A 14,730-nucleotide genomic window follows, 5' to 3' on the forward strand; every position below is an offset into this window, starting at 1 on the left:
GGTCAAGAGTAAAGGGGTGGACGGCTGTCTCTACAGAAGGATGTATTCTGTTATTTAGGAAGATCACATGAAGAGAGATGGTGGATGTTACAAATAGAAACAATCAACTACTGGACCCATTTTGTAAAAGAGGAAAAAGGATAAGACTGGAAAGTTTGTGGACTTGGGCAGTTTTTTGTTTTTTGTTTTTTGTTTTTTTTTTAATATATATATAAATACTGGGAAGATACTCCATTAACCTTAACTTAAAGAAAAATCCCAGGAAACAATAATGTGGTTGTGTGAAGAACTCGTTAGAAAAGAACATAGATCTGGGGCACCTGGGTGGCTCAGTCGGTTAAGTGTCCGACTTCAGCTCAGGTCACGATCTCGCGGTCCGTGAGTTCGAGCCCCGCGTCGGGCTCTGGGCTGATGGCTCAGAGCCTGGAGCCTGCTTCCAGTTCTGTGTCTCCCTCTTTCTCTGCCCCTCCCCCGTTCATGCTCTGTCTCTCTCTCTGTCCCAAAAATAAATAAATGTTAAAAATAAATAAAAAGAAAAGAACATAGATCTCTATTCAATTGGCAGGGCATTCTCCATCTTGGTTAAAGTAATTATAAATTTTGTGGTTTAAAAAAAAAAAAATCATCAGCCAGAAATAGATGCCTGAATTGTCAAATGAGCTGAGGATCAGGACAACTTCTATGTCCATCAAGCAGGAATCAGTGGCCTGGCCTCACACTCAAGTTACTAAGGGTACTTGGTTGAAACAGGAACCAGAGTTGATTCATCTAGTTAACCAACAAGGAATTTTGAGCATCGCTAAGAACTTCAAACAGAAAAACTAAAATTCAGTTAAGCGGAAATTCAGAAACCTATCCTACGAAAAAGAAGCTAGAAGTGTTGACATTACTTACTTGAGATGTAAGAAAATGAATGGGATGCCTGGGTAGCTCAGTCGGTTGAGCAGCTGACTCTTGATTTCAGCTCAGGTCATAATCTCAGGGTTGTGGGATCAAGCCCCATGCCAGGCTCTGCCCTGGGCATGGAGTCTGCTTAAAATTCTCACTCTCTGCCCCTCACCCCCGCTCATGCTCTCTCTCTCTAAAATAAATAAAATGGTGAAAAAATATAAGAAAATGAAGAAAAGTTCCTACCCCTGCTGTTTAGATGGGAGGTTTTTAAGAGAGGATTGTATTGATCTCCTTGTCTCAGAAAGACTGTCTTATAAGCATTAGGCTCTACTCTATTTTTGTCTAGAGTACTTAACACCACTGGAAGGAAGCACTGCATGACATTAATTCCTTGATTGTTGGGGCACATGGGTGGCTCAGTGGGTTGATCGTCCAACTTTGGCTCAGGTCATGATCTCGCAGTCTGTGAGTTCAAGCCCTGCGTCGGGCTCTGTGCTGACAGCTCAGAGCCTGGACCCCGCTTCAGATTCTGTCTCCCTCTCTCTGCCCTTCCCCCATTCATGCTCTCTCTTTCTGTCTCTCTCAAAAATGAATGAGTGTCAAAAAAAATTCCTTAATTGTCATAATAATAAGCCCTTCAATTGGTTAGTGCAGAAATCTATGCAGGTTTTTGTTTTTTTTTTTTTTTTTCTTTCTAAAAATTGTCTAGAGACAAACAACTTTCTGCTTGGAGTAATTAGAACATTTGGGGGAAATGAAGATAGTTAGGACACAACCTGGAGTATCTTTGTCTCAGGTCTTACACATACTGTGGTTGACAGAGAATTACAGCCAAAGAAAAGGGGCAGTGTGACTGAAAAACTTCACTCAGGCCCTTTTGGTAACTTGTGAGACAGTTTCACTTGAAAGCTTCTCACTTTGTCATTCTCTATTTTGACTGCTCTCTCCTCTTGTGCTTCAAGATGCTAGAAATGTCACTTAATCTTCATGTAAATATTGTCATGCCACCCAATTCATTATAGAATATTGTCTGACCTGAAATAAAACATTTCTCTTTATATATCATTTCTTTTTAAAAAAAGAATTTAATTTTGTATTTTTATTTTATTTTTGAGAGAGAGAGAGTGAGCAGTGGAGGGGTAGAGAGAAAGAGAGACAGGATCCAAAGTGGCATTGCCACTGTCCCTTGGACACGTGCTTTCTCACGCTGACAGCTCCCTATGTGTATAATTTCCAATGTAAAGGGTTTTCCTGAGATGCTGCATGTTTCCAGGTTATTCTTGATCCAAATAGCACCCTCATGAGGAACTGTGCGCATTGAATAAACTGATCTGTGTAAAGTTCTTAGAACCGCCTGGCACAGAGTAACATTCAGTAAGCGGTAGCTATTCTTGTTCCACTATTTCATGTGTGGCTTCCCTACATGTGTGCGTTAGGACTGCTAGAGTCCGGGAAAGGGGAGGTGAAGCAGGCCTGTGGGTTGGACCCAGGAGAAGAACAAACCCTATCATGCAGAAAGATCATAGTAACTTCAAAGTATAGTTTTGGAAAATCTCTTTAAATCTAACCAGTGCAAAATGGAAAACCCCTAAAGAACCAATCTAATTATTTAACTAAATGGAACCATTATGCTGACTTTTACTACAGAAGGCAAGCATAATTTAGAAAATGGGGCATTTTAATTCTCTTTTGTTTTCCAATTAACACAATTGCTCTAATAGGGGGTACTCGTGCTTGAGTATATGTATGTTCTTTGAGTACATATTTCATATATAATTTCAGTGTCTATCTTTCTTTTTCTCACCAAAACCCCCAAAATCCTCACCTGTTGACATAGTGGTTCATTTATGACAATGGCCGGGCGGCCCAGATTATGACCTCAGAGCGAATATCTTCTGCCATCAAAGTGCCATGAACAGGCCCACAGCACGGCTCTACGTTCCCTTCCGGCTATAATTAGGATGTTGAAGTAACAGAGCTCTCATGTTTTTGCTGATGCCAGCTTACCACAGCAGACCACATGAGTTTACTCTTAGTTGAAAGTAGTAAAGAAAATGCCAAGAACATTCATTTTAATTGGCCAACATTATATGGACCTTTAGTGCCACTGTTTTATGGTCCTGTATTTTAGATTTCTTTCTGCCACCAGCCGTCAGCTTATTATGATGGATATTCTTATTTCCTTTTGATTATCCTTTTGATTATTATCTTGATTGTTACGTGATTACTAATTATTATTTGAAAAGTTTCATCCTCTTCTGCTTGTTGTTACCTTACTTAGGTAACAATTTCATGGGTCCTGATATTTATTAAATTCCATATAAAAGGCTGACATTGTCACATTGGTAAGAAGTTATTTTTTTCATCAGGTGGTCTCTGAGACTGAAATAGATGGCAGACATTTTTTCCCTTAAACTCTTGCTTTGCTATTGATATTTCTTAGCCTAGAAGAAGAGAATGGGTCATATGAGGAGTGTGTGGTGGTCGTAGGAGGGGTGCTGGGGATGGTGGTACCACTGATTCTTTAATGTCACCAGACATGTGTCCTTGTGTGCTGATTGGATTGATTTCCCCCTGAATTCTGGAAAATGTTTAATTTGTTGCTTTAACATGAAAGGGACTGCATAAAATATGAGAGAATAGTAAAAGAGAAATGTGTGTGTTTTAAAATGGGAACTCACTCTCCGTAAAGGCTTTGGGAGGACCCAGAAAGTTAGGCACTGATCCGAGTATAGGAAATGTGGTCTTTGTCTTTGGAGTTGACATAATGCTTTTTAGTGGGGACTATCACAGTAGCCTTTTAATTCTATAATATTGTTGCTGATGTTATAATGTCTGAGCAGTGGCTAGGCTCCTGTCCAGGATCCAGTGATCCTCTCCCCTGTCCAAGGAGCCCATCTCACATGGGCCTATGATGGCAGCAGGAGCAAGTCGTTGGGACAGTCTCCTCTGCATAGCTTTCTTTCTTCGGTCAGATTGAAGTTCATTAAGTTAATATTAAAATGGGAAATTATGTCATGCAGAAAGATGATGTTGAAGATCAAGAATAAGCTTGCCTAACTAGTGTCAAATGGCAAAACTAAAATGATTTAATAACGAGTTTGGTGTCCTTTATGCAAGGAAAACAATCCACGGGTTGGGGGAGTACGGTGCCTCACAAACAGCGGAACACTCTTCCTGAGGCATTCGGGCAAGATCAGCTTATACAGATCATTAGAAGTGGCAATACAAACAGAGCGTGATTGTCTGGGGTTGCATATCTGACTTTATTTAGAAAGGTCAAAGAACAAGAAAATAAATATAGAGTATTGGGTTTGGGGATTGGCCCACTGTACCGTGTACTGTGCTTCTGGTCAAGTGGAGCATTTACGGGAACTGGGAAGTTCAGTCGGCTGATATGGCATCACAGGCAAGAGCATCTCTATCTGGGGGCTAGAAATTTATTTAAACATTAGAGTTTTTTGTTTTTATTTTATTTGTGTGTGTGTGTGTGTGTATGTGTGTATGTGTGTGTTTATTTTTGAGAAAGAGACAGAGTGTGATTGGGGGGAGGGGCAAAGAGAGAGGGAGACACAGAATCCAAAGCAGGCTCCTGGCTGCAGGCTGTCAGCACAGAGCCTGACGGGAGCCTTTAACTCAAGAGCCCTGAGATCCTGACCTGAGCCTAAGTCAGAGGCTAACCTGACTGAGCCACCCAGCCATCCCTTTGTTTTTTGTTTTTAAATGAGTGGGAGATATGTAGATATAAAGGAGAAATTTAAATTAATTACAACAACTAGAAAACCTTAACGTTAAGAATTAAAAAAACAAAATAGGGAGTGTGTGCAAACAGAATTTTAATAGTTTATAAAGTGATATTAAGAAGGCCCATCTATGAGAGTATAAAAGTCACTTAAAATTCTTAATTTAAGAAAAATGTTGTATCTTTAAATTAATTTGGACATTTTTATATTTTAAAAAAATGTTTTTAAAAAAATTAATGTTTAAGGGTCAATATCAGGGCTAAAAGAAAATAAACACAAGTTCTTTCTATTTTTACGAAGTATTGATTTTTCTGGCCAAAATGTCAACTATTCCTCTGTTATACTCTTGAGTAATCATGAGGCTGATGGTAATAATTGCTATCATTTATTGAATGTTTGCCCTGAGCTTGATGTGGACAGACTGTAGCCCATGGCCAAATCTGATCTGCCACCTGTTTTTGTAAATAAAGTTTTATTGGAACACAGCCATGCTAATTTGCTTGTATATTACTTATGGCTGCTTTCACACTACAAAGATAGAGTTGAGTCATTGCAACAGAGACTGTAAGGCCCTATAAAGTCTACAGTATTTACTATCTGGCCCTTTACTGAAAAAGTTTGTCAGCCTCTGATTTAAGGTAAGCACTATTCTTTACATCCGTTTTGTTATTTAATTCTTACAACATCCCTAGGAAGTCAGTGTCCTACCCTTCTTTTATAGGTAATGAAATTGAGGCTTAAAGAGGTTATTCTCTTATACAGGGATATCCAACTAAGCGAAAGAGTCTGGACTTGAACCCATGAGGTCTGATGGGAGAGCCAGTACTTCTCACGGAGTCCAACTGCTTTGCCTTTAGGCTTTAGAGAGGTGGCCTATCATGCTGGTTAACAGCAGGGAAGGCTCTGGAGCCAGATTGTTTGAAAGCAAATGACCTTGGGCAATAAAAGACTTAACTTCTTTGCGCCTCAGAATATACACGTTAGCAAACTATTTTTAACCTCTTGTTTTGTAAATGAGACTCTAAATCACCAGAAATTCTTTTATGTTTCCAAAAGACCTGAATTTCCAAATGACTACGTGACTCCAAAGGTAGATAGACAACACAATTTCAGAGGAATGATGGCTTTTGAAAGGTAAAATCCTGCGTCAAATGTTAATATATATATATTTTTTAATTTTAATTATCAGGTCCTTCATAGACAGCAGTCTCAGCCAGCCAAGGAGAGTTCCCCTCCCAGAGAAGAAGCTCCACCCCCACCTCCTCCGACTGAAGACAGTTGTGCCAAAAAGCCCCGGTCTCGCACAAAGATCTCCCTGGAAGCCCTGGGGATCCTCCAAAGCTTTATTCATGATGTGGGCCTGTACCCTGATCAGGAAGCTATCCACACGCTTTCTGCTCAGCTGGATCTCCCCAAACACACCATCATCAAGTTCTTCCAGAACCAGCGGTATCATGTGAAGCATCATGGGAAGCTCAAGGAACACCTGGGCTCCGCGGTGGACGTGGCTGAGTATAAGGACGAGGAGCTGCTGACAGAGTCCGAGGAGAACGACAGTGAGGAAGGCTCTGAGGAGATGTACAAAGTAGAGGCCGAGGAGGAAAATGCTGAAAAGAGCAAGGCCGCGCCTGCTGAAATCGACCAGAGATAATGTGAACTCCTACCAGGCAAAGCAATACATCGGTCCAAGGATTTTCTGTTTTAATTTCTTTAAAAACTTTTTTTTTTGCTTTATTTTATTTTATTTTTGTCTGTTTTGTTTTTCTTACCTTTTTTGACATTTTTTGTTGCACAGGATACACCTATAGACTGAATAAGTTCAGTATTCCCGAATCAGACATCGCCTTGGCAAAGACACTAAAGTGTTACACTTTTACAATTGACTGGATCATAGTAATTATAATCACAGGAAACTCTGCCTTCATTATCCTTGCACTTACGGAAGAGACATCAGGCAAGTTCCAGGACGAAAAGACCTACGAAACAAATGAAGGAAGCTACAAGTGTGTGTGTATATGTATATGTATATATCTATATATTTACATATATATATTAAATTGCATGGGACAGAGAACTTTACAATCTGAAAGAATAGACTGTGAAATGAGTTCTTAAAGAAGAGACTTGTTTATGTATTAAAAAAAAACCACTTCACAGTGAGTCGCTTTGGCTTTTTGATAAACTGCGGCCTGCTCTCAGGGTGGGGTGACTATTTTTGAATTCCTATTTATTTTCTGTGTTTGTCCCTGATTTTTTTTTTTTTTTTTTAATTCTATGGCTTCCTATCTGGCAGCTTGATGGGTAATTTTTGAGGTATGTATTTAAACAAAATAAATCAACACTGCCAAAAAGAAAGAAGAAAGGAAAGTGGAAAAAAAAATCAGGGCACCTTAAAATGATACAAGTCAAATTGCTCTTAAGACACAATGCACACTTAAAATGACTCGACGTGTTCCGTTATTCAACTTGTCATTACTGTAGTGAACAGATGCATTTCTGTGGAATTCCAAATGAATAAAACTGAAATTCAGTACAGAGAAAACTTGTCTTGATAAAATGACGTTTTGACGTTGGACGTATGGAATTCATAGTATGAGCCACATTTTATTGTGAAACTTATTTACCTGTTCGTGGCTTCAGATCTTAAAATGAATAAGCCTGCTCATTTAAAAGTTGTTTGTTGTTGCTGTTTTCTCTTTTTCTTTTTTCTCCTTTTTTTTTTTTAATAGAAAATAGTTCAATGTAATGTTAAGTTAGAAAAGAAGTTGCCGCCCAGTTAAAGGGGTTCCCTCTCAAATAAACCTCCATCCTTCCATCTCCCAAAAGATGTTTCCTATTTCTGTTTCACTTTGGGCTTCCTCTTCTTCGTCCACATTCCATCCACCTGACCAAACTTCTAGAGTCCCTGCTCTCACATGCCTCATCCCTTCCCTGGTATGGCAGCCCTAATAAGAACCTTTCTTTGAATCATTGTGCAGCTCCAGGCAATAGAGTAAGCGAAGCGATTTCGGTGGAATCACCTACTCATCGTAAACGGAAACATTTTCTCAGTTACCGACATAGCAATTACCTTACGTAAAGCAGAACTAATGCCGACTGGCTGTTTAGTGGAATGAGCATTAAAGCTGCAACCTACTATAGCTCTCCAAACCTCCTGTAGCTTCCTGTCAGAAGCACCAGTAGCATTTCTTCCCACTTGTACTTAGAGTAATTGCAAGAGGTGACCTCACCTGCAGGACTGGCCTTGCAAACCTAACCCGTGCTTCACCTTGGCCGCCAGACAGTCCCACACGGTTGGATTTTTTTGGAGTTCTGCTCTCATGCAACCTTGTCAAAGACCTCATGCAATATCACTTTGAAAGTTATTTTCTGTTTACTACACAGACATTGTAATATAACTGTTAATACTATTTATATATTTGAAAGGTATAAAAGGTAGGAGTTAAAAAAAAAACAAAACCTCTATGTGTAGATATTAACTCAGAACTTACAATATACAGGGAGAAGACATGTTGCAATACAAGCTAATTCTAGCTGCTCAGTAACCTCTGGAGTTTTTAAAGGGACATTTTCCTGTACTTTTTCAAATAACGATGTTGAAAAAATTATCTTGACACGAGCGTCACATACCTTTGCAAAAGGATGGTTGTTTGCAGTTAAGCCCCGGGCCCATCCTTCTGCTGCCGTAGTATGCTGCAGCTTTAATCCGAAAGTCCACGCTTGCTGCTTCCTGATCTCCGAGTTACTCTTTCCAAATTGTCTTCTTACACTGTTGCTGAAGGTCACTCTGTACATGTAATGGAAACTGATGTTGCCAAGCTCTTACAAGGTGGTTCATCTATTGATGGCATCCGCATTTGGTATCTTTTACACTTCAACCAAAAATTTGTTAGGTATTTTTCAATGCTAAGTCTTGCCTTTTATTTTTTAATTTCACTGCCAAGTTTGCAGTGATTCTAAGTGAATCTGTGGGCATTTTAGCCTGTGGTCTTGCCAGATCTTTGCGAATTACAATGCATATATGTCTATTTATTCAATATCTGTCATATAATATCTATTTGGAAGAAGAAACTTTCTCTTGTAGTGCCTCTTGACAAAGCACAATTTCCCGCCTTTTTTTTTTTTTTTTTTGTGAAATGAAAAAACAAATTGTGTTTTATTGCGGTATCAACAATGTGAATAAGGATTAACATATTGTAAATGTTCTTTTTTCCATGTAAATCAACTATCTTTGTTATCACTAAGTGATAATTAATTTTTAACTTATGTGCATTGTTAGGCTGTTAGAATTTTTTGGTTGTTAAAATAAAACGCATTCAATAAATATGACTTCGTTTGTCAAGTATTTTACTGGGCATTGCCTTCTTTCCCACTTAAACTTTCGTGTGGAGTGAGACCTGGTGAGTGTAAGAAAAATTCGCTCCCTTAGTTTAGAAATAAGGCAGCAGTACCCATAACTGCAGATGTTTGAGTCCTGTACGATGCATGGATTTAGTTGTACATGTGAATTTACGTACATGTCTGTGTGTTTATAAACGTATGTGTGCTCGCATTCTGAAGCTGGCCAGGGGGAAAGCCGTGTATCCAAACGTTTTGCCGTATACAAACAAAACTCCAGTGTATAGAGATATATTTATGGGCTTGCTTCTTTATTTTTCTAGTGAATATTTTCTGTTTATAATTAAAAACCCACAAATGACTGCGTGTCAGGAAACTTTTGGAGCACATATGTCCATGGTTAATGGACATAATAAAAGTCTTTTATATTTAGAGCTGGGGTACCATAATGTGCGCAGAGAGGAATGCCGGAAGGATTGATGTATCTGAGAAATGTGTGAAAATGATTTTTTAGAAAGTGCTTACAATGGAAAATATTGCTCAAAAGACTAAAGTTAATAAGGAAGGAGCAAGTGCTTAACTTCAGAACTGGCAAAGAGAAAGTCAATTAAAAAGTGATTTTGTTTTCTTTTGATATTGTAAATTGTCTTTTCTGTGTGTGTGTGTGTGTGTGTGTGTGTCTGCGTGTTTTGCATTTGGTTAACATACAGATGTAATTTTTCTTTCCTTTCTTCCTTAGTTTCATTTGCCATAATACTTTTTTATTCCATGATACTTAACAGCTCACAGGTCATGTAGATATGTTTTATGGACAGATGCTGGATATTTGCAAAAAAGCAGACAGACCCAAAGCACAGAGTTCTGAAGGTTCGTAAAGAAAAATTAGAGGCTCAATACAAAGCAAAACACATTACTTATGCAAATGGGAGTGATTTCTGCATTTGGGATACAGACTTGAAAGCACGTGTGAGAGGATGTGACTTGAGGCACAAGTAGCTTCTGTGTGCATGAGGTTGTGTTTTTAGGGGTCAAACTTCATCATAGGTGACAAACTCCAGAGAAAGAGGCTCTGCCCACACATGGATTGGTTTCTGCTAGAAGGCGGGCTCTGTGAGAGCAACTTCTGTTCCCAAGAAAGAGTAAGAGGTTTCTTGACTTAAAGCGTCGTCGTATTATAGCACCTCAGAGCCATCACTTCATGGGTTGAGTTTTGTCTTTTTAAAATTTTTCTTAGAGGAGGTATTTTCCTTTACACTGTTACTCCCCTTTCTGTAAAGGTTTGAACCAAGACTTCAAAGTCCCTGCGTTTTTTTTTTTTTCTACAGGGCCATGATGGCATAATCAGAGAGTAAATATTTATTGAACATGTATTCTATGCCAGATAATTTTCTAGGAACTGAGGTGACAAGAGAAAATATGTGACTTGATGTTCTCCCCTCATGAAGCTTATAACTTGTTGGAAAGGTTTAATATAAGTAAAATAGTCATACGGTGGTTGACTATTCAGAGATGTATTTGTTGAGTGAGCAGTACAAACCCGTGCTGTGAATTTGGAAAAGAAAATGATAACTGTGTGTGAGCTGGAATGGTCCTGAAAGGTGGATCACTTAGGAACGGCTGCATGTAACAGAAAAAAATGACAAATATTGATACAGACAAGGTAAAAGTTTACCTGTTTCTTACAAGAAAGAAATTGCTGAAGTAAGCTGGCTTCATGAAGTTGTCAGGGACTCACACACTGCCAACTTCACTTTTCCTGGTGTTCCCCTGTTTCTTCTTTCTCGTGGTCCAAAATGATTGCTAGAGCTCTCACCATCACACCCACCTTCCAGACACCAAGATGGAAGGAGGAGTAAAGAATGGCGTACTGCCTTTCTGTTGTGGAGACTTCTTCAAGCCCTACACCTGAATGCAAGGGAGACTAGTAAATCTTTCTAGCTGTTCTATTAATGCCACAGAAAAGGAAGGAGAGATGGATATCGGGGTAGGCAGCTAACAGCCTCTTGCTGCAGAGGGTGTGAGGGAAGTTGTTGGACACGATAGATAGCAGGAAGGTAAGTGAAACGGCTCATTTGCTCTGCTGTTACTCGCTGTACCTTGCAGGTCTTCCTCCTCACCACCCTGAGCTCTTTCCCTGGCCAAGTTGAAGGATGAACCCAAGCAAGCATCATTTCTTCCAGGAAACCCTTCTTGATCTGCCACATCTGCTCTGCCAGTGTGGTTACAAATAATTTCTGTGTGTTCACAGAATTCCCAGGGTATCTCACCGTCACAGGACTGTCCCAGAACTTGCGGTTCACTGTGGTTGCGGTCCCGTGCTTGCTCAGCAGGAACGTAGGAAGTCTTTCTTTGCATTTGCCCACGTAGAGGACAGGGGTGGGCAGCTGGAGGTGACACAGGCCCTGTGGCGATAGGTGTGACGGTGTCTTCTCTGGAGGAGAAGAGACAGAAATGAAGACTGAAATGTGCAGTAAAGGGATGTTGACTTCGAATGCTGCCGATTCAGCGCTGTCAGGAAACAGCAGTGCCGGGATCGAAGGCCAGGTTTGCCTGCTTCCACAGCTTGCATTTTCTCCCTCATCTCACACCACCTCTCACTGCATGTCTTAGAATGTCCTAGAAAGCCTGGATGAACTGAACACCAATTTGTTGGCCAACATACTTTATATGACATGGCCTTTTCACTTCTCTTTACACACTTTTTCGTAATCTTATCTGAGAATGACATTTCTGATGGAATTTTGTTCTGAAAGAAAGCTCTATTAAAAAAACAAAACAACAACAACAAAAAACCCACCATGCTCTGCTACTAAAACTGCCCCAGAAGAATCTAGAAGCAGCTTCTTCGGTAACACTTTGAAAGGCTTAAAGTGTTACCTTCACATATCGAGAAATAATTACAAAAATATCCCATTAACACTGTAATAAATAGTTCAGAGCAATGATTAATTAAAGAGGGAACTATAATTTATTCACTATCCATTAACAGGCATAATCCTATTTTAACATAAAACAGCAGAGACTAAAGGAATTCTGGGAGGCTCAGTGACAGCTTTGGAATGAGCAGTCCCAGGGACCCTCCCTCAGCTTAAGAAAGACGTAAGGGGAAAATTCTTTATAATTTATCCTGTCTCCAGTTGATTGTGAGGGGGCAGTGAACTGTCCTAGTACCTATTGTCACCGGTTTTGCAGCTTATTTTTCAGACCCACAGTTTCCTCTGTGGGGAATGGAGCTGATCATTCATGTATCTCAGAATTATTATTAAATAGGTAGAAGCATCTACAACAACTTCTTCCTTTCTTTCCTCCACTCTTCTAAGAGAGAAAGAGAGAAGCAGGATACTATAAAATGCTATAAAGGACTTGTTAAAGCCAATTCAGATGAGTTCGAAAGTGGGATCCACTCTGATATTTTCAAAAGTCCTTGTTACCCCATCTCAAGCTTTGTGCCTAAAGGCTACTGTGCGACAGCTTTGTCTCTCATTTCTCCCTCCATTCTCATTTATTGGAGCCTCTTCCCTTTCCGCCTCCCTTCCCCTCTCCTTTCTGTCAAGAGCTGGAATATGGTTTTCTTTCTTAAGGAGAAACTGAATGTGATGCGTCAGTAGCCTTCTGAAACCTTCAGAATTAGATAGATGTCGAAGTACGGACGGCACCCAGCTCTGGTTTTCCTCCTGCTACTTTCCTGCTTGTTTCAGTGTGTTTGGCTGATTCTCTCTTTTCTGTCCAGTGCCTCAATGGCCAGGGTACTGCGGGGTTCCTTTCTGGTCCTCCTTTTCCTGGATCTACACTCTTTCCTCATTCACCGTCTTGATACTTAGGGTACCCGTATGCCGACAATACCCAGTGTGTCTCTGCAGCCTAGACCTTTTCCAGATCTCCAAATTGTTAGGTTCTATTGCCCACTCAGCACCGCCACTTGGATGGCACACTTCACACAGCTCAAAATGACCTCCTTCTCTTCCCAAATGTGCCCCACCCAGCTGATGGCAGCTGCAAGCTTCCTGTTGCTCAGATCAAAACTTTGGAATTCTTCTTTATCCTGTTTCTTTAACACCCGACATTCAATCTGGCAACAAAGTTCCTGGGAGGGTCTGCCTTCAAAGTATATTCACAATCTTACAACCTTTCAGCTTCGGTACTGCTCCAAGCTTGGTTGGAGCCATCATCCTCTTACCTGATCTGACCCTCCCTGACCTCCTTCCCTTCCACTCTCCCCCTGCTTCGGGCTCCAGTCACATGAACCTCCTCACTGCCTGAAATACGCAGGCTGACTCTCTCCCTCGCTTTTCCACTTCTCTGCTAAAGCTGAGAGCTCCTCCCCTGGATAGCCATGTCTCGCTCCTCCATTCCCGGCTGTCTGCTCACGAGTCACCTGTTCAGTGAGGAGTACTCCGACTCCCTTATTTCAAATTATGGGGCGCCTGGGTGGTTAAGTGTCTGACTCTTGATTTCGGCTCAGGCCATGATCCCAGGGTCGTGGGTCTGAGCCCTGTGTTGGGTCCATGTTAAGGGTGGAGCCTGCTAAAGTTTCTCTCTCTGCTCCTCCCCCATTTGTGCACACACTTTCTTTCAAAATAAATAAATAAATAAATAAATAAATAAATAAATAAATTTTTTAATAAAATTAAAAAAATAATGGGGTGCCTGGGTGGCTCAGTTAAGCTAAGTGTCCGACTTCGGTTCAGGTCATGATCTCACGGTTCATGTGTTCAAGCCCCGCATCGGGCTCCGTGCTGACAGCTCAGAACCTGGAGTCTGCTTCCGATTCTGTGAATCCCTCTTTTTCTCTGTTCTTTCCCCATTTGCACTCTGTCTCTCTCTTGTGCTCTCAAAAATAAATAAACATTAAAAAAATTGTTTAAAGAAATAAAAAAAGAATAATAAAATTGCAAACCACCCCCACCTCTGCTTCTGGGTCCCTTTTATCTTATCATACTTTACTTTTTTCATAGCTTGTAACGTAATCTATAATTTACTTATTTTCCATGTTTTTGTCAGTTGTTTCACTCCAATGAAAATACCAGGAGGACACAGAGCCTGTTTTTTTTTTTTTAACCAATAAATGTTTAAGTGGGGTACATTTCATAGTTTTTATCTAGTTGGATTTTTCAATTTTGAACTTAAGCGGGGATTAAGGATTTAAATTACTCTATAGAGATAAACTTCGTCTGAATATTTCTTTTTTTTTTAAAATTTTTTTGTTTAACGTTTTATTTATTTTTGAGACAGAGACAGAGCATGAACGGGGGAAGGGCAGAGAGAGAGGGAGACACAGAATCGGAAGCAGGCTCCAGGCTCCGAGCCATCAGCCCTGAGCCCGATGCGGGGCTCGAACTCACGGACTGTGAGATCGTGACCTGAGCTGAAGTCGGATGCTTAACCGACTGAGCCACCCAGGCGCCACTTTCTGAATATTTCTTTAATGCATTACCAGGGTACTTGACACCTCAGGAAGCTCTAAGGCTGACATTTGTAAGCCCACATCCGGGTACTTCATTTGGGTCTGTGATTCTCTGCTTTCTTGGAAGATAGAATCACTGTAGCACAGATTTTGCTGTCTAGCACATCCTCTTATTCAAACAGAAATCCCTTCTCACGTTGGAGGCCTTGTTGGCCCGAGGCCACGCAGCATTGTCCCTCCCTGGTTAGGAGCTAAGGCCTTTGGGAATCAGCCCATTCCACCTTTGCTCAGCCCTTCTGTCCCTGAGCTCTCATTGGTGCCATCCAAGACTGCATTTGCTCTCCTAGTAATCAC

The 14,730-nt window shown here is 40.5% G+C and overlaps 1 protein-coding gene across 3 annotated transcripts in view; it reads left to right on the forward strand.

The window, feature by feature from the left end:
• SATB2 (SATB homeobox 2) overlaps window positions 1-8,963 on the forward strand; it is a 194,063-nt gene extending 185,100 nt beyond the window's left edge. For all 3 annotated transcript variants that reach the window (XM_053906566.1, XM_053906560.1, XM_019428367.2), the window contains one exon: window positions 5,824-8,963. In XM_053906566.1, the coding sequence (XP_053762541.1) occupies window positions 5,824-6,285 (462 nt within the window). In that variant the 3' untranslated portion in view covers window positions 6,286-8,963. The remainder of the gene's footprint in view (window positions 1-5,823) is intronic.
• The last annotated feature ends 5,767 nt before the right edge of the window (window positions 8,964-14,730 follow it).

The sequence above is a fragment of the Panthera pardus genome, unplaced genomic scaffold (assembly GCF_024362965.1).
Source record: "Panthera pardus isolate Hobbes unplaced genomic scaffold, ASM2436296v1 HiC_scaffold_10, whole genome shotgun sequence".
In the NCBI taxonomy this organism is placed as follows: domain Eukaryota; kingdom Metazoa; phylum Chordata; class Mammalia; order Carnivora; family Felidae; genus Panthera; species Panthera pardus.